Source organism: Netta rufina (assembly GCF_964035555.1).
Source record: "Netta rufina genome assembly, chromosome: 4".
NCBI lineage: Eukaryota > Metazoa > Chordata > Aves > Anseriformes > Anatidae > Netta > Netta rufina.
Window position 1 is genome coordinate 58,139,207 of NC_140127.1, and position 24,810 is coordinate 58,164,016.

General features: G+C 37.4%; 1 protein-coding gene across 2 annotated transcripts in view; it reads left to right on the forward strand.

Moving 5' to 3' along the window:
- SEL1L3 (SEL1L family member 3) overlaps positions 1-24,533 on the forward strand; it is a 37,780-nt gene extending 13,247 nt beyond the window's left edge. The window contains exons 6-24 of one of the 2 annotated variants that reach the window (XM_084286409.1): positions 75-130; positions 1,020-1,152; positions 1,819-1,951; positions 2,698-2,844; positions 3,228-3,433; positions 5,148-5,327; positions 6,380-6,499; positions 7,111-7,251; positions 8,356-8,418; positions 10,486-10,662; positions 12,248-12,375; positions 13,064-13,147; positions 16,230-16,320; positions 16,431-16,515; positions 18,585-18,694; positions 19,955-20,082; positions 21,698-21,800; positions 21,893-21,965; positions 23,246-24,533. In XM_084286409.1, coding sequence (XP_084142535.1) covers positions 75-130; positions 1,020-1,152; positions 1,819-1,951; positions 2,698-2,844; positions 3,228-3,433; positions 5,148-5,327; positions 6,380-6,499; positions 7,111-7,251; positions 8,356-8,418; positions 10,486-10,662; positions 12,248-12,375; positions 13,064-13,147; positions 16,230-16,320; positions 16,431-16,515; positions 18,585-18,694; positions 19,955-20,082; positions 21,698-21,800; positions 21,893-21,965; positions 23,246-23,412 — 2,325 coding nt within the window. In that variant the 3' untranslated portion in view covers positions 23,413-24,533. The remainder of the gene's footprint in view (positions 1-74; positions 131-1,019; positions 1,153-1,818; positions 1,952-2,697; positions 2,845-3,227; positions 3,434-5,147; positions 5,328-6,379; positions 6,500-7,110; positions 7,252-8,355; positions 8,419-10,485; positions 10,663-12,247; positions 12,376-13,063; positions 13,148-16,229; positions 16,321-16,430; positions 16,516-18,584; positions 18,695-19,954; positions 20,083-21,697; positions 21,801-21,892; positions 21,966-23,245) is intronic. The other variant, XM_084286410.1, reaches the window with a different exon arrangement.
- The last annotated feature ends 277 nt before the right edge of the window (positions 24,534-24,810 follow it).

Sequence of the window (24,810 nt, forward strand, 5' to 3'; positions counted from 1 at the left end):
TGAACTACGAGTTAAAGTGGCTTAATATTGTGTAATATTTAGTCTACTACAACTAATACTTTGTGTTCTTTTAGATAGAAGTAAGCAGTGTTGGGAAGAATTTGAGAAGACAACATCATCAGTCTTTTATGTAAGCAACATTTTCTGTTTTGCTGAGAGTGTGTGTGTGTATGTTCAGGTATGGAAAATGGTAGGATGACAACACAAGTCTGTAACTGAGATTCCAGATTTTGAAAATTTGTGTTTTTTACTATCTGTACTCTCAAAATTAGCATGTGTTACTGTGCTGACACTGAGAATGATCTGATCTGTATAATTTGGTTAATGCCATGAACTCGTGCTGCATGGTCTGGTCCTGGAGTCTGATCCCAGAATCACAGAGCCTCCCACTAAAAACTGATTGGGAAGATCAGTGGTATTGGGATCAGCTTTCAAATAAAGTCTTGGCCTTAGTGAAGTCAAGGGAAGTTTTGCTATTGCATGAAGCAGATAGGATTTCACCAGTGTATCTGCTTTGCTTAGGCAGATAGCAGGTTTTTTAGTATGTGAAACTGCATAAAAATAAATTGCATTGAAGGCTTCGTAGTTGAACTTCCTCTGTTGTGGTTTACAAACCAGAGACTGTAAATTCGAAGACAGTAACTCTTGGAGACAAATAACTTAAATTTTGATAGGCCAGTTTTAGAGAAGTGCAGGGGAGGGATGGAATTGAAATCTTTGAGGTTATTTAATGACGCATAAAACTCCAGAAGAGTCCTACAGATCAGCAAAATAAAACATTCTGCTGCTTTACGATTTTTATAGACAAGTTGTTTGTTAAATCTATTCCAGAAATCCTCACAGTAAATAACGGAGTGGATTTTTAGAGTAAATTTCTTTAGATGGAAAAAGAAAAAGATACTGGCAATAAATTTAAGGCTGTTGGTTACTGAAATTCTAAGTTTATTTTTTTCTTTCTTTCTTTCTTTCTTTCATAATACCTCTTGATAGCCAGCTTATTTCTCTTTCATGTTTTCAAGTTTCAGGGAAGACTTCTACTATGACGACACTGCTGGATATTTTGTTGTTGGAGGCAGTGGATACGTCAATGGTATCGAAGCATTCTTTGGACCCGTGAAATACTATCGGCTCAATGTCTTGGACACAGAACAGGTAAACAGCAGCATTACCTGGGAATGTTTAAATATTAGCAGCCAGCCAGCAGTACTTTACCAAGGGAAATTTATTTGGGATCATAAGAGTGTTCTAGGCACACAAACACAGGACTTTTTTTTTTTTTTTTTTGAACTGAAGCTCTTACTAAATGATTAACTTGCTATGACGCATAAGAGAACTTGGAAATATATAACCAATATACAACAATCCGTTCATGTTCTAGTCTAGGAATGTTAGTTATCTCTTCAAATATTAAAAGATAAGACTTTTAGAACCAAGTATATAAAGCAATGTTCCCAAATCTGTATTTAAATAAGGACTTACTTGAAGTATTGCTTAGTTTTCCAGAGTTTTCTGCGATACAATATTGAACACATTTGATTAATTTATGATTTTGTTAAAGCTGGTGGTAAGCACACAGTCTTCATTGATTTTATTTTATTTTTTTTTAAAGTTCATCTGTTGGGTTATGCTGACTGTTTGAAGCCATAGTCTTTTGTGACCAGCATCAGGTTTCTTGGCACATTAACATGATGTGCCAGATAAGCTGATAGTAGTAAACAATCTTTCCTTTTGTTATTATTTCCTAGAACACTTCTAAAGTATAGGCAACAAACAACAGATGCTGTAGATGACATTTATTCATCATTTGCCTTTTTCTAGATTTCTAACCCTCTTTATGACAAAGAAACAGTGGAACAAATTGAACGTTACTATGAGAGATGTATGGACATTCAAGAAGTAGTTTATGAGTACAAACATATTGTAAGGCAAGGCCAGCTAGCACAAAGAAATTGTAAGTATCCATGAGAAATTAATTTAAAGATGTCATCTTTGGAAACCTGTTTTCTTTCCTTTTACCACATTGTGGCTAACGATCATCAAAAGTAAATTTAAATTTGGTCATACGAATAAAAAGAAAAGGCAATTTTAAGAGTTTAGCCTTGTTGCTGGTAGCTAAAACTGGTTTTGTTCCTGCAGAAGCTTTTGTGCAGTAGAGTCCAAACTTAAATCATGTTTGTCATTTTTCTTCTTGAATAAGACAGGTACACAAAGGGACAAAGAAACGTTTCCAAGTTTAAATGGAAGCTGTTCAATTACCTGTCTTTGGTTTCATTACCAAATTACTCTAAAGTCATCTTGGTATTTTAAGCCCTTTCCCCAAAATGTGTGCGTTTTTGTGACAGTGTCTCTTCCACAGTCAGCTAATATAAAGCAATTGACAGGCTTATACCAAAGCACTTTAATCAAAGAAGAGTATCATAGTCTAAATGTGTGCTGAACAGGAACTTGTGTTTCCAATTAGAATTTGATTTCGTGCATTGTGGCAATATTATGGAAGAGAATAGAATAAATCTTATGTATTTTTAAGCAGCTTATGCTAGCTGTATCAGTTTTCAATACTGCTTTGTGCTATAGAAGTGTCCATCTTGCCCATGAATTTTTAATGTACCCTTGAAACATCTTTGTTCTACTGGAGGCTTGTTTACAGAACAGCCAAGTCAGCTTTCATGTCTTACTTAAATATGTTGTTTTCTCAAGGTTACTCTGAAAACTATTACTTAGAGCAGCTTCGCAAATACGGAGAAAAGTCCAGATGTGATGCCTTCATGTGGGGAAAAGAACTCAGGGAAAAGTACCACACCTTGTTCAAAATGTTGCAAGAGATGGATTTCAGTGCTCCAGATGGTAATCATATGTTATTGCTCTGAAATAACTCCACAATATATGTCATTTAAGTCGGTATGCTTTGACTTCAGTTCATGTTTCATGGATTTTTGTTTTCACATCGTCTAACTTTGTAAAGGCTTCTGTATTGTACTGCAAAGGATGGCTTATTATGTAGATGGAAGTAGAGAGATGTTTTCAGTGGTTAGTTACTTTGATTTGGGATTTTTATTCGCCTTTCCTATTCAACAATACCTAGGAATTCTTGTTGTCTGTATTGAAAATACCTTTCAGCATGAGAAACAGCAGAATCTGACTCTGTTGTATTAAATCAAAGAAGGGAAATCCATTCCTGATTTTAACTCCTGATTTTAACTTTGTCCTATGTTGTGTTTTTGTGTTAGAAGATGAAAGTGATGCAGTTCTAGAAGTTGGCCAGAGGATATTTGAGAAGGTTGCAAAAGATTTATCCAGTGCTGATGGCCTAAGCAAGATGGGCTCCTCTGTCCCTCTGTTGGTGGATTCCAGTTGCTGTGGATACCATAAGGCTTCCTATTTCCTTGCAGTTATATTTGAAACAGGGCTTGGCGTGCCTGTGGATCGTACAAAGGTAGTATATTTAATACTTTTCATTATGTCTGTGCAATTGATTACCTTTAAGGGCAAGTTAAAACTGGGATAGATTTAGGATCAGTAGAAATTTAAAAAAAAAAAAAAAAAAAGTGAGATGGCCTCCAGCTCCCTTTTCAGGCTGCAGCTGAAATCATTCTCTAATACAGTTACTCCTAAATAACCCAATGGAAGTGAAGTCTTAATGAAGTCCTTATAGCAGGGAAATGAATGATTTAATAAGACCTAAAAGTGGTGGTAAGGTGAATGGCATAGAACGTGCTTCTTTTCCCAGTTGCTGAGGACATAGGATGAGGGAGTAACACTCAAGTCATCCTTTGTAGATGGGTATGAAAAAAATCTATCTTCAGGCAAATCTCCTGAAGTGAAAAGGTTGCATAGCAGAGTCAGAAAAGAAGTCCCATGGTACTCTGTACAAAAATGTGGCACTGAGTATATGATCAAATTATTAAAGGTAACCACAGTAGAAAGGTTTAGATAGTTAATGTTTCTGTGGTGGAGACCTGGTAACTGCAATCCAAAGTCTTAGTAGTTAAATCTTTGGTTTTAAGAATTTACATTCAGTAGTTTTTAAAAAAAAAAAAAAAAAAAGTGGCAGCTTCTGAAACCATCTAGGTTGCTTGTAGGTGTCTAAAATTGGGTAGAGTAGGGAAATACCTTAATATTTTGGGGGAAAAAAAATGACTGTGCTTCAGCTGAGCAACCGCACTGTGAACTCCATACTTCTTGAGCAGGTTACAAGTAACTGAAATGTTTCTGGAGTCCATTGCAAGGTCAAATGAAAAGTGTATCTGTCACTGGAAGAGGGCTGTACTGAAAATGCCAAAAGATATTTAACGATGATATAATAGTGTAGGGTAAAATGCTTGTAAAGAATAACAGATCTGCCTAATGTAGTTACTGGACACTAATCAAAAGAAATCCTGAGAGACCAAGTTGACTTGTGTTTCACAAACCCAAGAAACCTGAGACAGGAACCGTTTTTTAATACCCTAATTATAAAGTGTACCTATTACTAATTATGGAGGCTAACAAGTTGCTTTATTGGATCTGCTTCATATAGCTTAGGAAATAATTTAATACCCAGTGCAGATGGGGCACTGCTGTTTTTATTGCAGCGCAGGAGAAAAATTGTAGTGCTGTTGAAAATAACGTTGGCAAATGTGCAGTACCTAGACTACTTCTAGCACCAAATAATGTGTAGCTCGAGGGAGCTTTGTGCTAAAATCTTGTAAGCCGCAAGTCCGAACCTCCTCGTCCTGTCAGATCCTTAGGGTAAAGTTTTTACATGCTGTTTGTTAGCCTTCATCTGTTTTCACTGAATTCAGTGCTAAAACTCTAGTTGATGTCAGTAACAATAGAAATAAGTCACTGACGAGTATAAAAAGTATCAGCATATAATTAACGCTATATTAAAGTGGCATTAAAAATCACCACACACTTAGCAGTTGCAGTGTAAAGGCAATATTTTGAAAGGAATTAGAGAATCTAACTTCTCTTTCAAAGCTTTCTTTGCATATAAGGGAAATTTCAGCTACTTTGGGATCATGCTTGATTCTGTTACTGTGTTTACATTATATAGCTAGTATATCAGCTACCATTATGAACTCTCTGTTCCCTGTAAATCGCAAAAATGCTAAATGTATGAGATATGCAGTGAATTCACGCGTGGTTTTTTTGTTGATTTTTGCCAGGGACTGCTGTATAGTTTGGTTGGTGCTCAGGGGAACGAAAGACTTGCTGTGATGAATCTTGGCTATAAACATTACCAAGGCATTAATAACTATCCAATTGATTTGGAGCTGTCGTATGCTTATTACAGTAATATTGCAATAAAGACATCCTTGGATCAGCACACTATAAAAGGGGAACAGGTAAAAGAATTCTAAGTGTATCTGGATTTATTTTCATTGCAAATTACTTTTCATATGTTAATATTAATTATGTGAACAGAATATTTTAGTCTTCATTTACAATTATTAACACATCTGATTGTTATAAAATCCCCCAAATTACATGTATCATTACTTCATTTCATAGGAAGGGGGAAAACAAATCAAAATTAATCGAAAATCCCCAGAATTGTCCACATGTATATCTTTCAGTAAAGTGTAAGTCTTGCTCCTGGGCATTAATACCTCACTCAGATCTTTAATCATTAATATTACTGGCCATCATTATTAAACATCTGGTCTAGTGTTTCAGCAGCCAACCATCAGGAAGTTCAAGCGAAATATGAATTATCCTCTCAGTACTTCTACCTTTTCTATAATCAAATGTAAAAGATTTGGCTGTTAAATACCTATGGGAAGAGATAAAGTTATGGCAAAAGGACCTCAGAACTAGGTGCTGAGCAGCAGATAGCACAGCTTTATCTGTAAAGACTATTCAAGGTAGGCCAGTACTAGAATTCTGAAAGAATGATTACTGGTTATTATATAAACAATAGACTTTGCTGAAGAACAAGCAGAGAATCACCTAGGTACAAACACTGCATTGTAGGGCATGTCTTCATTAAGCTGTCTGCCAGCCATTTTTTTGTTTTGTTTTGTTTTGGGAGAGATTTCTGTACAAACTAAAAAGCCTTAAAAAAATAAAAAAGAAAAAAAAAGAAAAAGAAAATTATATTCCTTTTGTTTTAAATTCAGTCAACAAAATCACTTTGTGCTTTTAAAACTGAGACTTTCTTCTGCTGTTGATATTTCTCCAGACTCTTCCAATGTAGAGTGAACTTACGATTTTGTACTATAACTGATGTAAGGGTGTCCCTTAACATTCTGGCCAGCAAAGAGGCGGTGAGAATTTTAAAACTCAGGACTGACCACTGAATTTTTAAGGAGAAATAGGAAACAGGCACCTTTTTCATTGGAGGGCAGGTGTATGAAATCCTTTGTAATATTTTTTATTCTGTTCACCTACTCTTCAGGCATTTGTTGAGACTATAAGGCTGATGGATGATGAACTGCTAAAAGCTCAAACAAAAGAAAATGGTGATGTCTTTATGTGGTTAAAGCATGAAGCAACGAGAGGAAATGCAGCTGCACAGGTATAAAGTAATACTTTTCTTCCTTCTTGATTTTATACACACGTATGTATGTGCATTTGTAGACTACCTGTGAAAGATGCAGAGAAGAGTGAAGCAGACTTTTTCTCTATAAACCTGGAATTACTTGTTATTTATAAGCTTGAACTATATCCCTTGTTCTTGTCAGGTAATGTCTAGTGACCATGTAAACAGCTATAACAACAAAGGAAGGTAAAAGGCAAGAGTTACTGAGACTTAGCAAACTCCTTGTCTGATCATTTTCCCTGGATTTGTATTTGACGTGATGCAGTCAGATCAGCAGCAGTGTTGTAGTACTGGATCATTTGCATGCATTTACCACTGCCTTTATCACATACCTCGGCACTTACATCAAGCCAGACTTTCATGGTCTATAAAAGCCAACCCTACTGGAGGTTTGTTATCAGTACATTCCGTCGTTGGGAAATCCCGTGAATATTCCTGATTCTAGTTGCTTCCAAACTATTAAGGACACATAACGAGTTTCTTCACATGTTTAAAGTCCATCTAAGCCTGAAAAAGTTGGTTCCACTGGAAATTCCAATCTCAGTACTAATATTTATGATGTTGGTGTTTACCTTGTTTTCTTTTAGCAACGATTGGCTCAGATGCTGTTTTGGGGCCAGCAAGGAGTGGCAAAAAATCCTGAAGCAGCAATAGAATGGTATGCAAAGGGTGCAACAGAAACAGAAGATCCAGTGTTAATATACGATTATGCCATTGTGTTGTTTAAGGTAAGTCATGTTTCATGTGTTCACTTCAAAAATCATTCCTTAGAAACATCCATGTTTCTGAATTATCCACAGTGATGCGTTGTGAGAGTGTATGTGGGTGATTTTGGATTTACTCTGAAAACCATTCAATAGAGCTGGTGTTGATTTTTACCAGCTATGTCAAAAAACTATTAAAAAGAACAAGTGAAAATGAGTTTAGTCAGTTTGTTCCTAGACCAGGTTCAGGATCAAAACACCACCTAAATTCTAGACCCTAATTATTCCTAGCAGCTTGTTAGCTCAAAGTATCTGAACAAGTAGCAGGGAAAGGCCTGGATGTAGAGTTGTAGGTGAAAGTTTGATCCTGTCTTATAATGTCTTAGAATGCCCTTTATTAGATCTCTAAGTCGGGATTTTGTTTGAGCAGGTGTTAATTGTCCCCGATGAAGTTATTTTTTCCCTACTAGAAGCAATAGACAATAGGTGCTAAACTCAGGTCCAACCCCAGCTGAGTCAAATAAGCGGTATCAGCTAAACTGTGTTGTCCATAAGACAGTCTACAATATGAAAAACTAGAGATACTAGTACAGATCTGCTAGATGTTCATCTCATTCCTTTGACATTGGAAGGCTGTTCTCTGCAAAATGCTTGCTTAAGTTTTGTTTGTGTTAATTTTGAGCATCCGTAGTCTATTTGACCTGTGTCTGGAATTTATTTATATGGACATCATCAGCATAACATCTGTGTATTTCCTCTGGAGGCACTCTGACATCCTTTTTCAGGCAAGCTGAGAGCTCTTATACATTACCAAATTGTGAACAATCCATGATACTATTAATTTTTCCTTGGCTGCTTAAAATTAAATGTGTGTGATATTATTTACCCATAAAAATCACGTGGATCATATGGTGAAATAATTTTTCCTAGACTGGATCATTAAGGTTTTGTAAAGCTGTGAATGAAGGATGGGCACAAAGCTGCATTTTAAATTGTAGCTTTTTGAAGCTGAATGGCATCTAGTAAATAACAGTATCAATGTTAAAATGCATTTTAAATGATGTGAATTTTCATTAGCCTGTATTCTGCATTTGTAAACAATGATTATTTCATATATCCATTTCCTAGGGCCAAGGTGTGAAGAAGAACACAAAGCTTGCATTAGAATTGATGAAGAAAGCAGCAGCCAAGGTAAAATACTATATTTTGTCACAAAACTACTATGAGAGGTGCTAATACTAATGATCTCTGCTTTATATGAAATACGTATAATAATTCTGTGTAAAAAATAGTTGGTTTTCCAGTTGCTTTCACCATGAATGTCGAAAGACTTATTTTCCCTAACTGAGGGAGTAGAACACTCAAAAATCAGCCAAACTTACATAAGAAAAAGAGTTTTCTTTCCTTACGTCTTTTTGAACTTGGTGATGGTTAAGTGACTTAGGGAGTGAGTAGTTTATCCAAGAGTATGTTTTTGTCTCGTGTTCCGAAGCATTTTGTTTTAGACCATACTAAAAATATTTTTTCATGAAAGCGCCCACCAAGCTTGAGTTTCTGACATGCCAGTCTCTGTAGGTGGATGCTGGTGAATGTAAAAAAGGCCATACTTGCTCTCTCTGGACATCTCTCCTATGTCAAGGAGAAGATAAGGATGTCCCAAAGTCTTCTAACTTTTTAATGGCTGTGGAAAACATTGACAGGCACCACGGAGAAGAGGAGCCTTGCTCCTTTTGTTGATCTAGTGCTGTCAGGTTACGCAGGCTATGATCTGTTTCTTACCTTGCTTTGTAAAAAGAAGTACCTAGATCTTGGTTACCTTCCTTGCTCCAGAAAACCAGAACTAGTTAAATTTCTGGTAATGTCCATGGGACTTCATTATGGACCACCACCAAGAAACTACTGTGTCTGTCATCTCTTTGAAACACGAGAGACTACCTGTTCTTTTGACAGTTTGGGAAAGACTTGAATAAACAGAATAGCTTTCACAATATGACAAATGTCCCTTAACTCGGGATCTGAAGAGCAAATTTCTGGGAACAGCCTAGAGACAACAATTTGCTTACCTTTGCTAGGCTCAAATACTTAAGTTTTTATTCTCCCAAGTACATTTTCTGTAGAAAAAGAACACCATAATTATTGAAAAGTTGAACTGCTTTTGGATTTTAATGACTAAGCAAGCAACACTGTTCCAATTTGAAAGGAAAATAAATCCTTTTCCAGAGGGCCTTCCTAAGTGCCAGTAGTATACAGTTCTTACTACAGAGGTCACAGAAAGAGACTGTGCTGTGTAGAAGCTTTTGGCAGACAGTAGCAGGCAAATAGCTTGGATTTGTGCACTGAGACTTTTTTTTAGGTAGCTTTTACCTTTTGTCACTGTTTCTGGCAGGATTCCTATTAAACATCCATTCTCAAATAAGAGAAAATAGCATGTCCAAACCTATCTGTTGGTGCTGAGTAATTTGAACTGCTGGCAAACTTACAGCCACCATATGATCCACGACATGAGTTTGTACAAGGAGACAGTGACTCACTGCAGCCAAAATAAAAACTGTGTCCCAGGAAGATTTTCTCCTTACAATCTGTGCTTACTGAGTTAACGATGCAACTCAGTGTGTTGCACGGTATTAAAAAGATCTATGTGGGGTTAGTCAAATAAACCACGTAGCCATGTTTTGAGAACACTGGAAAATTCTGTGTTAATTGCTTCCTATTTATTCTTACAGAAATGTTCGAGTTTAAAAGAAGCGGGTTTTTTTTTGATTGCTAATCCTGTCTGGAAGTGCAGTTATCTCCCTGTTTTTTCTTATCGCCTTCCCTTAGCTCCACTGCAGATGCACACAAGGATACCTCTCTCGTTTAGGCTTCGCAGAGGAAATCAGTGAAAAACTTTCACAGTTTGTTCCTGTCACCAAGTACGGGTCTGAATGCAGACATGGCTGAGGCTCTGTAGAATAAGAAGACAAAGTAGCTAGGTTTCAGGGTGGAATCATTCCTTAATGAGCAGTGGGAGGCTCTGAGGGAGTGACTTTATAATCTCTTGTGGTCAACATGAGGCCATAAGGAAAAGAAGTGGGGAGGGGAAAAAAGGCAAATCTTTTATATCTCCATCCCAATGGGAATTTTGACTGGATGTATGTGCCAGATGTCCAGACAGGCAAGCTCGTGACAAGACCCAAAATTGGGCAGCAGGTTGAAATTGCAATGTGACCCAAGGCAGAGTTGATGCATGATCTGAGACTGCTCTCCTTCTTCCCTAAGGGCTTGCCACAAGCAGTGAATGGACTGGGATGGTATTACCACAACTTTAAAAGAGACTACAGAAAAGCAGCCAAACACTGGTTACTTGCTGAAGAACTGGGGAATCCAGATGCATCTTACAACCTTGGTGTCCTTTATTTAGATGGGATTTACCCTGGAGTACCCAGTAGAAATCAAGTGAGTAAATATTCTGTAGTGTTATTTTCTTTACATTGGGGCCCAATTTACAAATTTTGACTTCATTCTTGAGATGGCTGTGTTTACTCTGAGTCAGTTTTTGGTGCTTTTTGTCACAGAGAAGAGTGGTAGTGGGCAATTCAGTCAGATTGCTCAGAGAGAGAGAAAGTGATGTTACTCAGATTTCTCAGCTGTGCTTCTTCGTGTGCGTTTGTGCTCCTTAAGTTTAGAAGCAAAGCAGTTGCAGGCAAAATTAGCTCCTAATTTTGCCACCCTGGGTCAAGCAGACTAGTTTCTCAGCACTGATGACTTCCCTGGTACTTTACGGGGAAGGATGTTTTCCCCAATAGAAAAAAGCAACAGAATCTTGTCCCTGAACTTGTAAGCAGCTATGCTGTATTCACATTGCTTCTGCAAACTTCGGCACTGCATTAAAAGACTTCTAAGCCAGACTCACAAATGTAGCTATTTAGCATAACCATGGTAGATGGCAGTGTTTTGCCACTGTGTCTTCCTGTGATATAGCCCGTTTAATTTTGTGTGTGTCAGTAAGTACCACGTATTTTCCCTACCAAGAAAGGTTTACTTTGATTATATTTCCATTAATTACCTTTGCAAAAAATGCTGTGTGTAAGTAGTTCTCAACCAACAGCACAAACATAGCGAGGCAGGCTGTAAGAAATGCAAGCAGACTTTGTGCTCAGAGCTAAACGAAGCTTTCAACGTGGCCTGTGGGTTCTGAGATCTGGATGTACTCCAGACAGCGAGCATTTCTGCTGCCAGCAGCAGTGCTCACCAACATGTGCTTTTGACAAACATGTTTTCCTTCCCTGGGGACTGAAATACACTGTTCAGAGCAGTCTGGCTGTAAGAGTACCCTTAAAAGTGCCCAGGTTTCATTACTGATCAAAGCTATGGGAAGGAAGTACTTTGTTATGGCAGTGAAGGATACTCTGAAGTCGTTGATCGCTCACAGAAAACAGATACAGATAGTTTAAAAATTCCTGAAATAAGTTATTTCAGGCTGTATGTTGCTTTGGTTTACATTACAGGTTGCTCTTTCTAAGGGTAAGACACAGAGTCACACAGCCTTCCAGCTTTTATGGCTCTGTCCCTGCCGGCTCAGTTTGAGTTACCTTTTATAAAAGTTTCAGAGACTTGAGAAGCACAGTTGTGCACAGCAAGGCATCCTGAGCATTACTATTGCTCCCCAGCCTTCACTTAGGTCTCGCCATTGTAAAAGTCCCAGCCTGTGTCTGTTCTCCAGGGTTCCTTATTAATTTCTCTACTAGTACCTAATTTTAGTTCCGTAAAGTTTGTATACTACCAGGTGTCAGTTGTATGTTTAGACACTTTTCTGTTTATTGTTCAAAAGTTCAGGTTTTTAAAATCTTTTCTGGCCTAAACGCTTAAAAGTTGAAGAAAGGAATTCATTTCACTTAAGTACACTAAAAGCAATTAAAAGTGGTTGGCCTGCACCAGCCAACTTCTGCTTTGAATTTATTTAATAAAACAAGACTTGGGAAGCAAAACTCAATAAGCATTAATAATATGGAGTTGCTAGTTTTGTCTTGTTTCTTTGCAGACAGTAGCTGCGCACTATTTCTATAAAGCTGCTCAAGGAGGACATATAGAAGGGACTTTACGATGTTCTCTGTACTACATCACAGGAAATATGGAAGACTTCCCCAGAGATCCAGAAAAAGCTGTAATGTAAGAAATGAAATCATTTGTTAAAGGAGAATATATTTCTGGTGGGATTATTTTGATTATTGATGATTTTTAAGTCCACAATTAAGTCAAAAATATCTTTTAAGTCAAAATATCCTTTACTTCATCTTACTGACCTCCCTGAAAAAAGAATTCTTTTGCAGTAAAGTTTGATCCCCATGAGTATGTGTATTATTTAAATGCCCAGTAGATTTTGAGTGATGCTGAGTATTTCTGGTGAACTTCTAGATGCACAAGTATGTAGGCTCTCCGAGTTGTTCCAAGGGAAATAAAAAGAAAAAAAAAAAACACTGTGTGTAACAAAACAGCACATATTTCCTTAGTGAGAGATGACCAGCTTTCAACGTGGTATAAAAAGACTGATAAGAAATTATAGCACTTATATCACTAAGGTTTTTTGATTTTGTTTTTCAAAAAATCAAATAATTTGGCCAAGAAAAAGCACAGAACGTCTCTGGTACGTTCATGGAAATGAACGGATAATTATGTTCTCATTCAGTCAACACCTGCATGATTGATGCAGCAATTACTGTGAAATCCCACAGTTTATTTTACGAAACAAGTCAGAAGGTGATCCCATATCCTTCGTGTCCTTCACGTCAGTGTGAGTTGGGATAACATTACTGCAGCACAGCTGTTCTTATTTCTTTGTTTGTCCTTTTCTCTACAGCTGGGCAAAACATATTGCAGAGAAGAACGGTTACTTAGGTCACGTCATCAGAAAAGCACTCAATGCTTATCTGGAACTCTCATGGTATGTTTGTTCTGTTCTCTTCAAGTTCATGTTCTATTTTTTTATTACTTGATAGCATGATAAAACAATTAACATTGGGCCATCGCATCAAAAAAAATACTAGTAGCACCACTGAAATCTGTGTCAAAACACTTATTGACATACAGGGAAGCAGGAGTTGACCTGAAGTGTAATTCAACCATTTTGACAGGATCAAAAGAGAAAAAGAGAGTTTGTGGAGTGAAATAGTGTTGCATCTAGAGCCCACAAACTCACATTACAAGTGGCTGTATATAAATTAGTGGAGCAAACAATGGGAGGGCCCCTGTATGCAGGTTGTGAAGGAAGGTATTGATCATCCCAAGGAGTATAGATAAAATGTTAAGGCAAACTAAACCAGTGTGTAAATAAAATGCTTCTATTAGTTAAGCTCACTATGTTCTTGGAGATTTTTCCAGTCTTGTTTTTAAAGGTAACAGTCTCCTCAAGGGATATCTAGAAATCGGCATACTCTTCGGATTGTAGTATGGCGTAGAGTTTCTGCACTAGACTGTGTGCAGGAAACAGCAGGGCCGGTCATTTTTTTTTGTCTTCTGCTATCTGTGCTTTTCATCTGGTAGTACTCCTGTATGTAATGGGCACTGGATTAGCCAGAGTAATGCCTTTCACTTCTTTTTTTTTCCACTCTGTCCCTAAAAAAACACACATTTTCTCTCTTCTATATAATTTTTTGTTTTGCACAGTAGACTCTGTGGTTTATTAGAAAATTTCCTTTCCCATGTGCGTGGGAAGTACCTTTCCCAGGTACTTCTGGCAAGGCCCGCACCATTTTGAAATTCAGGAGAGTTTCTGAAAGTACATTATTGAGCAAGTGCATGCTGCCTCAGGACGATGCAGGCAATAGTTGCTTTTGCACCGGGGCCTTTCTGGGCTTGATAAGAAACAGTCTGAGGGAAAACCCAAACAATGAAACCATAATGTTTTACTTCACATTTTAATTTTCATGTGACTTTTTAGCTAGCAAACAGGAACATAAGCCTCAAGGCAGTGAGAAGTAACAATGCAGTGCAAGGAGCAGTGATGCGTAATGCTGAGATGAGACATGCCTTGTCAGTGTTCATCAAGTTAGCCATAGTCTCTAGTAGTAGGCAAGGCATTTTACAAGTGAATTCACCATGCACTCAGCTGTCCTAGTGACCTGTAGGCATAAGCACCAGATACTGTACGTGCAGGCATCAGACTGTAGAAACTGTCACACAATTAAGACAACAGCCTTTTTAGCCATGCAGGCTGCCCCTGCTAGCACTTAATTAATGCTTTGGACCTAGAAGATCTTCAAGAAACAGTGGACTCTTTCAAAGTAACCTGTTCCTGGCAGAAGTTATTTTTATATTTGGTCCATCACAGGCTCTCCTGAGAACTGACCTCACTTTTCAGCACTGAAAAAATCTCAAGTTACCATTTCTGTACAGGTTCTGATGTATAACCTGTGGCTTTACCCAGTTCACCCTGAGTACGGTCCCAAGAAAGTCATATGCACTTCACAGGGCATTCAGATCCCAAAAGGTAGGGCATTAAGTTACCAAAAGGTCTGGTACCAGCAGGTAGGAGGAAGAATCTGCTAGACACCCGCTTTAGGTGCCAGAGAATGGAAGTGTATGGGGCAGTCACTTAAAAACACTGGTCTGGTGGTCATCTCTCTTTTCAACATGAACACACTCTTAAATAAATCTTTGCCTCTGAATATTTGTTCATGTATCTTGCACAGTTGTGCATTGTTACACTGCCAAGCAGACCAAATAATACCTGTTCCTCAGTTACTGCTGTTAGCTGCTGCATTGTCAAACACACCTATGAGAATCGAGGTTGTTTGATCTTCAGAGACTAATTCAGAGATCTTAAACGTAGTTTCTTTTCTGAATTGTCCTTTGAGATGTAAGGATCAGAATTAATTGCCCAGCTTAGGCATTCTGGATTCCTTCTTTGGTGCCAGGCTCCCATTATCCCAGATGGCTTTGCAGGACAAGTACTAAGGAAGAATTCATAATCTTGCAAAAGCAGTTTGGAAACAGGAGGTTACACCTGCTTATTCTTTAGGGGCAACTGCTTTCACAGTTTTGTTTAAAGTTTCTTCACTTAAGCACCTACTTCTGAAGTCAAATGTTAGGTAACTGTGTTTGCTTCCAGTTACGCCAACGAACCCTGAAACCTGCCATAGTTTTAGCTTTATGCTGTGGAGAAAGTCACTGGAAACATGACCCTTCAGTAGGAAGTCTAATAGGAAAAAGATGCACAAAGTAGTACATAAAGTAGCAGGAAAAAGGCTTTTTATTTTGAAACTTGTTTTTTCTGAAAGTGTGGTCTTCACACTATTGAGTAGATGAGGGACAGAGAACATGAAAGAGATATGAAAGAGATGATGTCCTCTGGAATCATGGGCAGTGCTGTCGTGCTGTACTGCTACACTGAAATGCTGCATTGCAAATGCAAAATGATCTTTTATTACTAGCTTTACAGTAAATGAAATGCCTAATGTTCATAGAGGGACTGAGACTGTTCTCTTATGTGTTCAAGTATGGGAGAGAATTTCTGTTCCAAAAAGTCTAAAAGTCTGTCTAAAAAGACAGAACAACAAAGTCACATAAATAAATGGGCAAAAGATAAAGTGTACCAAAGATATACTCAGATGAATTTTTGACAGATATGAATACAAGTATGTTAATATTAGATTTGGTTTTTTAATCACGCAGCGAAAGAATCTTTTAAGAATGTGTTTTTTTCCAAAACATTCAAAAAGTTAATTTGGTTTAATGTCACTACAGCTTTATCACCAATCTTTCATCTCAAAAGAGTAAATGCACACTGGAGCCAGTCTAGTTTCAATGCAAGAGATAAAGCAATTCTTGAGATCCAGCAATGCTTGTTACACCAAGTGCTGACAGTAGATGTAGCTGTTGCATGAGTTCACCAGCCTCTTGTTTCTAAGCCTCATACCCAATTTTGCTCCTAGGTGATTTTATCAGTTCAGGTATTAATTTTAACTATAACTGAAACACTTGTGATTTTGTTAGGTTTTTCACTAATCTGTTTTATCAAACATTAGGCATGAAGCTCTGCTACATTATGTTCTAGCAGCTGAAACTGGGATTGAAGTGTCACAGTCAAATTTAGCACACCTCTGTGAAGAAAGACCAGTAAGTAAATGTATTCACATCTCAGTACCCTAAAAGGAACACCTATTAGTAATAACATTATCCTAATATCTCTTGTGTGTTATAAATGGATGAATTCATTTTCTTTCCAGGAACTAGCAAGGAAATACCTAGCAACTGATTGTGTTTGGAGATACTACAATTTCTCTGCGTCTCAAATCAATGCACCCTCATTTGGTATGTATAAGGAATTCTTTCTGATTTTTTTTAATTTTATTTCAAAAACTACATCTGTTGCAACTTTTGTGTGAGTAAGCGAGTTAAGGGAAGAGTAATCCATGCTTACAGACTTCTTTTTCAGTGTTTTGATAGGAATATTAGAAAGTAAGTGTTTTAAGTGTTGTATTTCAGCACAATTTTTCAGAGAATTTTCCTTTTGTGGGATAAAATGTGAAAAGAAGAAAAAAAAAGCTAAGCTTAGAGCAGGCCAGACCTTTAAGAGCCTGAGCAATTGACTCAACATTTAAGAAAAAAAAAAGTAGCAGTAGACTTTAAGAGCTCATGCTGTTCAGTTTATCAAAGAGAAAATCCAAAAGCTAATACACTTCCATATCATAATTGAGTCATGAGAAACGAATGGAGGCTAAAGGATTCTTTATCTAATTTATTATGAGTTTTCTATTAGGGTACAGAGTTTATCAACATAGGCACAGATAACCATGGGGGAACTGAAGGATTCTCTGTCTCTGTAAAACAAAAGGTATCCCTTTCTGGAAGAGAAGGTTTATTCATGTATAAGATAAATTCCTCTGGTCTTAAATTTTAGTACATCAGAGACTTTGTTGAGTAAGTCATTCTGTTGTCTTGTAAAGAGTTTTTTAAGTACTTCCATACATTCATCTGATTGTCTCACAAGAAAGTTTGAGTGCTTTGTAATAAGCACATTAAAAAGTGCAGTCTAAAAATAATACAAGCTATTTAAATATGTAGCAGCATTGGAACTAAACACCACGTTGACAGGGTCTAAAGCCACAGGAGCTGACAGACCCTGTTAGCTTTTGTGAGGAGTTTGTTGACGCTTTAGCAAGGTGCAGTTTTGACTTTATAGACAGGTGAAATCTTATATTAGAGAAGCTTCTGAAGTTCAGACTCCTGGGGTGAGACTGTGATTCCATTGAAGGAAAAGAGAGAAGACTTGTTGACTTTATCAAAGGAAGAACTTTATTACTTTTTTCACATGGGTAACATAAGGAGGGAATTTTATCTGAGGCCTCTTTCTGCAGTAGCAGAGGATTGAATCCCCACTCTAGGTCTTGGGGCTGAGAAAGTCTAACCCAAGCAGCAGAGATTCCCAGGGCTTACAGCGTCAGTGCAGTGCAGGATAACTTCAAGGCCAGTGCTTATTCCTGGAGTGTTCTTAAAACGAGGCTGGAATGACGTGGCTGATACAGTCAAGAGGAGCTCTCCTCGTTATGATTCACTGCAGTGTTCGTGACCTACCACTCTGCGTCTGTGGCAGCCACTCCATGTAGTCTTTCTGCCTTTGCTGTTGGGACTGACTTGCTTCCTGGAAAACCTCTGCTATAATGCCACCAGTTTTTACAGTGGACTTCCAGATAACTGCAAGACACACAAAGCAAGGTTTAGAAGTATTTCTAAACCATTTTGGCACAGCTTAGCATGGAAATTTATAAATTCTGTAGTATAGGTTAGTGCAGTGAGCCAATGCTCTAGTCCTTTGCAGCATTTCAGTACTATGCAGGATGAGAGAAAGATATTTGTAAAGTATTTGCTGGGCATTGCTTCCTTCTAGACCGGGAAAACTCTACCCTTACAGTTGTCCTGGGTGGGATTTGATCTGAAACTAATGACATTATCAGCAGCAGACCTCTGTAACTTTTGGGGTGTGTTCAACTACCAAAGAGATAGGCACATGACAAGCTCTTAAGCAGCATGTTGTAAGACTTATCAAGTTAGTAAGGCTAACCTGAATAATAAGGCTACAGGTTGCCTGAAGACAGAATCAGCAAGTGAAGAGGGAATACAGTGTGAAGTCTCTAAGTCTGTTTTTGTAAAAGTAGCAAAATCATTCACTGTATTAATTTATTAAAGAGCAATCATGAGAAATTTCAGCTAGAATAAATATTTTCAGTAGTCATTCAAATGTGAAGCAGTCATAGAGATAATCAGAGAGAAAGATACACTGCTTTAAATAGAAATATTATTAAATTCTCCACCATATTTCTGGTTATTTGATTCTTTCTCTGCAAATGCTTTAAATGACGTGCCACTGGTTTCTTCCACAGCTTATTTGAAGATGGGAGATTTCTACTACTATGGGTACCAGAACCAGTCTAAAGACCTTGAGCTGTCAGTGCGGATGTACGCACAAGCTGCGTTAGAGGGAGATTCGCAGGTAGGTCTGCACTTGTAATGTGTTAATAAAACACCAGAGTTTAGAACAATCTGAAGATTCACCTGAGAGCAGTTATTCTGTTTGGCTACATCTGTGCACTGAAGAGACTTGCCCGAATAAGTTAAAATTATTTCAAGATACCTAGGGAGTCAGAAGGTAGACCTAGAACAGAAGGACAGTCCTACGGCTAAGGTGTCTTGAAAGCTTAAGGTGAAGAGATTAACTCAGTGCTGCCATACCTTGACGGATTTGATTCTGTTGTGACCTTCATATTTTTTGTTACTGCAAGGGGAAGTGTTAATAGACTGCCTGAGTTTTCTTCCAATTCTATCCATTGCTATTTTTAGGAAATAAACCAGAAGAGTAGTCTATTTTAATGAACATATTGAGTGTATCCTAGGTTGAATTTTGGTCACTCCACCAACAGAAGCTCCCAACTTAAAATGCTTTATAGTGAAAAGATATACCACGTTACATTACCAAAGACATGCAGCATTTCAATGCCCTGTTCTACCTTCACATCCTTCTGAAATATCTGAGATGCAATCTTCTGGTTGCCCTGTACCTCTGACAACGTTTCCAGATAATATCTTGTATGTGAATTTATCAGAGGTAGTGTAGTTCTGATATGTTTTGAGGATATTAGGACAAAGCATGGCTGATGAACTAGCAAAGGAAAGATGATACACATGAACAGTTATTTTAAAGTATGCAAGCCAGACTGATGGGGAATCCTGCAATACATCTCCTCTGTGTTCATCTTCATGGCTCTGAAGAGACATATTGATGCCTAAGGCTATCCCAAGTAGGCAAAAGTCTAAGACTAAGGATTTAAATTTCTTGGAGCAAATTTCTGCTCTCAGTTTCACTGTTCTGATTTCTGTTGATCTAGGTAGAGTTAGAGGGGAGTTAAATGGCAACAGAACAGGTATTTATTCCTGCTTTCCATCTATATTTCTGTGGTAGATAAAACATTACGGTTTGATTTTTGTGAGCAAGTAAAAGTGAGAAAGCTCAGATCTTTTAAATAATTTCTCAGAAAACTGTCGCAACAAATGAATGTTATTCTTTCACATCTTTCTGGGCTTAGCTGGGTACATGATTAGGAGGGAAGGCTCTCATTATTCAGTGAAGATCATGGTATGCTAAGTTAATGTATAGAAGACAGTTATAATAATTTAGATACTTGATGCTTATATTATACCTTAAATACACCTATGAAAAAATGACTAAAACATGTATATGCTTTTTTATTAATAGGGTTTCTTTAATTTGGCCCTTCTGATAGAAGAGGGCAACTCCATACCTTCCTACATTCTGGATCACTTGGAAATTGATCAGGCATTGCATTCTGGTAACGCTTCACTTCTTCAGGAACTTTATTATAGGTGAGTCTTTTTTTTTTTTTTTTTTTTTTTCACCTTAATCAGCATCTTCTGTTTTTCCCTGAGTAGCATTTACTTTTGAGAACAGCATCTCCTGTAATGATTAACTTTGTTCTCTGGTATGATTTAAGGCAGGTTAAGGTCAACATGCTTGAAATGCTTTAACTGCCTAAATATACTGTTATGAGAGACTTGATTGTGTGTGGTTACCTGAAACAGCAGGGACTGGATTTAATGATCCAGGAGGCCTTTTCCTATTCTGTGTATTTAAATTCATTAGGTAGGCACTGACAATTTGTATGCTGTCCAAACCAATTTTTAAGGATAATTATAGCATAATTTAATATGGAATGTAAAAGTGTGTAACTGGGATAATAGCAGTCCTTCCTATTGTTTCTGCAAAGATGTTCCAGTGTATCTGTGCCACAGAGCGTCCTGGCATAGAATATTACATGTGAGAATGTTACGGATCTGCTGTCTGAACTGCAGCGCAAATACTGTGTGTGCAGAAATCAGCTGCAGAACTCTGGTTTTGTTTACCTAAGAGCTCTCTTTACCTAAGAGAACTTAGGGTTCCTTGCCTAGATGAAGTAACGTGTTAGAAAAGCACGGTGGGAATGGAAAGTTTACAGAATATTCGGTGGATTCGTGGAACTGCCTTTCAGATTTTTAAGGAAGGAGAACCTAATAGTTAATACATATCTGTGAACAAGGAATAAGTGGTGTTTTTTCTGTTTTGCCACTGAGAGTTGTTAACACAACAAAAGAGTGGAGACAACTTGTTGATTCATCAGCAATCCACCAAAATTGTTATTCACTGCAGCTAGTCTGAACTTGCTCCCTAAATTACCTCCAATCCACATAAAATTACCATTTAGCTAAATAGGGCTTCCTGGGATTGTAAGCTTGAACCTGAATTTTGCCTTCACTGAACCCAGCTGCTTTGCAGTAAGAATAAATCCAGAGTGGACAGCGGCACAGCAACTTCCCATCATCCTACATCATGCACCCCTGCTCAGCTTGGTTACAAAAAAAAAATCAATTCAAGCTTATGGTATTTGTGATTTAACTCTTTGAACTCCCCTAGTTGGTGAAGTCCTACCTCATGGAAAGCAACTCAGCTCACCCCGCAACACACACCTAGCAGCTAGTCAGCTAAAGCACTCTTTGGGTGCTGAGTGCATTATATAGTACTTAATTGTCTCTGACAGGGTTTTTGGCACCAATCTGCTGCATAGACAACTGAATTTTGTAGGCTTAATCTTGATACAAGCGCTACTGCTGTTGATTTCAGTTGACTCATACGAGTCAGAGCAAAGTATCTCGGATATGAGGTTGTATTGTGATTGCTTGACAAGGGTAGCCTGGATTCTAGCCAGGGGCTCGTAGGGTAGCTAGTTGTTGACTCATCAGAAAACAAAAATATGCTCCTAGGGTAAAGTATTCTGTGCTTAATGAGGTTAATCTGATATTTCTATGAGTTTTTACTGTGATAGTGATAATAGTATCTGCTTGTTTTTCCTGTGCTAATGCAAACACACTGGAGATTCCAAGATGACAGGTGCCACAAAATTGCAAAGTAGGACTAATTAGTTGTTTTAATCTTTTTCGGTTGTAGGTGCTGGAATCATAGTAACCAAGAATCAATTAGTCCGTGCTCAATAGCATTGCTTTATTTTTACATGAGAGTTTTCTGGAATGCTATTTTACAGTCTACGCTGGTATGTATTGTTCCTTTGGTACATGTGCTAGTTCATTTGTAGCACTACTGCACCTTTGCACGGATCTAACATATTTTTAAACTTCCTGCCAGATATACTTCATGGGAACCTTTCTTTTATCAATTCTGATTGCGTTTGCAGTGCACTATTTTCAGACTCTATCTGGTAAGTATTTGTCGTAGTAAAACTGAAGAAATGGTATTGAATGGTATTGAAGCAATGTTGTACTCTTTCCAGTAAGAACTTTAAAAAAAAAAAAAAACATTCTAGATTTGGTAGAAGTCCCTATAGAGAGCAAGGTCTTTGTCATGCAAGTCATTCTTTGATGAAAAGAAGTGCATGAAGTGAGTGAGGCACAGATGGCTGGTTTAAGCCTGTCAGTTTCTGGAGAATTTCCCTTGATAAATCCCTTGCTTCTTTATAAAAGCACTGACTGTAGGAGACTATATGGGAACTAATTATATGACTGTATGATTTCATACATTGTCACTTTAATATGTGATGAGACTGCATGCCATGTTATGTATGACTGAATTCATTCAGATACAAGGTGGAAGTAAAAGTGAGGTTCAGAGAGCTAGTATGCTGGAGTAACTTAGGAACAGGCACTGCCTCTTCAGACCAGTGAAAGAATCAGTAAATACTTAAAATCAGCAACTGCAGATTCCTCCTGTCCAGAACTAAAGAGTTAGCTGTATGTTCTCTTTTCTGATGAGACACTAGTGATTAAGAGACAGAAAACTAAATGTCAGGCTTCAGTCTGTTAAAACTCCGTTTTCTTTCTCACCACATTGAAGATGTCAAAGACAAAACAGCATTGCTAAGGAAAGGGGGAAAAAAAAGTCACATGCAAAAACAATGAATCATTTAAAAAGCATTGCCAGCTTCAGGCAAGTATTTTCCTTTAAATCACAAGACAGGATCTTGATCATTAAGTTGTGAAATAAACATTACCTGTTATGAAAAGATTTTCTTCCACTAAGTTTATTTTCTTTAGAAGAAGAAAAAACTGTTTTCTGACATACTTCTGTAAAACGTAGAAAAAAGTCAGTTTCCAAGTTGTCTCCTACACTGAAAGGGAAAAGGATTTAAAAAATAATCCTATCTGTAAACATTAAATATAAAAAGATTTGAATTTCCTAGTTAATAGACACCATTTAGGACATAGGCTGACTATGGAAATAACTTTGAAACCTTGTTTTCTTTTCTTACTAGCTATGTCATTCTCAAGTTACATCAATTAATGTGTATGTATGAAGGGCAAAGTTAAAGTTACAGATACTCTTCTTTTGATATTTCCTAACCTATGAGTATTCCTATGAGTATTCCTATGAGTATTTTATTTATATTGCAATTTTATATCCATATAATATTTAAAAATATGGAAATTGACATCTCAGGTGCATTGAGGATTTTAAATATTTTATTTTGGCATTTTTCTGTAGCTAGTAATTCTCTTGGAACAAGATCAGAACCATCATCAGATGAGCCTTCGCCCTCAGGGAACAGCAATGAAGATGCTACACAGCCAGCGCAGCAAGATGAATCTGCTTTATCAAATGACTCAGCAGAGCAGGAGTTAAACCTTCAGAATCCTCTTGTTACCAGCTGAGGTGTAGTTTTCTGAAGGTTGGTGTCCTACCAGGATGATGGGATATGAACTACAACTGTAAGAACTGGCAACCAACCCTATTAATGGCATTAATAATGCAGCCCAGCAGCCAAAATCCACTGGACTAACTTCTCTACTGTAACTTAAAAAAAACAAAACACCCCATAATAACTTAAACACTCCAGTCCAAACAGAGAATACAGCTTATCTCACTATACCCAACACATGATTATAGTGTATTATATTGAAGAATTACAAGAACACAGGCACACTCTTTACCTACTTGAAAAATGAGCAAAACTCCCACTGGTTTTGATGAAGAAAATACCTTACTCACATGTCTAATAACTTATTAAGTGGCCTTTAATGCATTTGAGCTTACCTTACTGGTGCAATTACCAGAGTTTTCTGAGTTGGAAGCATGGAAATGGTATAAAAGTGAAACTCAGCCGCCTAGTTCCAATATCCAAATTCCGTGGAACACCAGCCAGGACTTTGGTACATACAGTGATAGCAATTACTTTCTTGACATCTTGCATTCCATCCTAGCTCTTTTTTGCAGAAAGCATTTTCTTTTGAAACAAAAATATGGGAAGATTTGCAATATGATCATAACATAGTAGTCCTATTGGCTGACTCTTGAAATGTCAGTTTCAATGTCAGCATTTTCCTGAGGATACAAATAAAGTTTCTCCCACCCCATCCAAGAGCCACTGCTTAGAGAAAGAGTCCTTATTAGATAAATAAAATAATAATTAAATGTGACCAGGTGACATGGAGTGAACAATTTGTTTTAATTTCTTACATAGGTAGCACTCAAAAGGATTTCTTTCATATTCGACCATACCTTTTCAACACATGTGTTTAAATGACAATTTATTTGATAAACATTAGATGGGATAATAAATATAGAGTGCAAATGTCTGTGTGATTTAAGGCTGTGAGGTAAATGGCTGTAGGAGAGGTCTGACCTTTAAAGCAGGTGTGTATGCACCTCTGCAAAATTATTTAGATCACAGTCTTATCAACTGCATCAATCTATGCATTATTATTGAGGGTTAAATCCACTCTCCTTGCACTACATTATTTACTCTTGTAAATAAAAATATTTTTCTAATTCAGCCTAAATGTGAAGGATTTTTTTTAAAGCACCTTTCAGGTGAGAGTCTCTTATAGTATCTTACCATTGCAGATTTTGAGGAACATGATCTAGGTGTCTGCTTTCTTTGCTTCAAATGGAGCAATCAACCACTACTTTCTTTGAAGAACACAGCATTCTCACAGAACAGACCTGGAGGTTATTTCGGCATTCAAAAAGTAGCAGTTTTCAGTAGGAAGGAAATTAGTTAAATGGGAAAAAAATGCAAAAAGAGATTGAGTTATATGAAAGAGTTACAC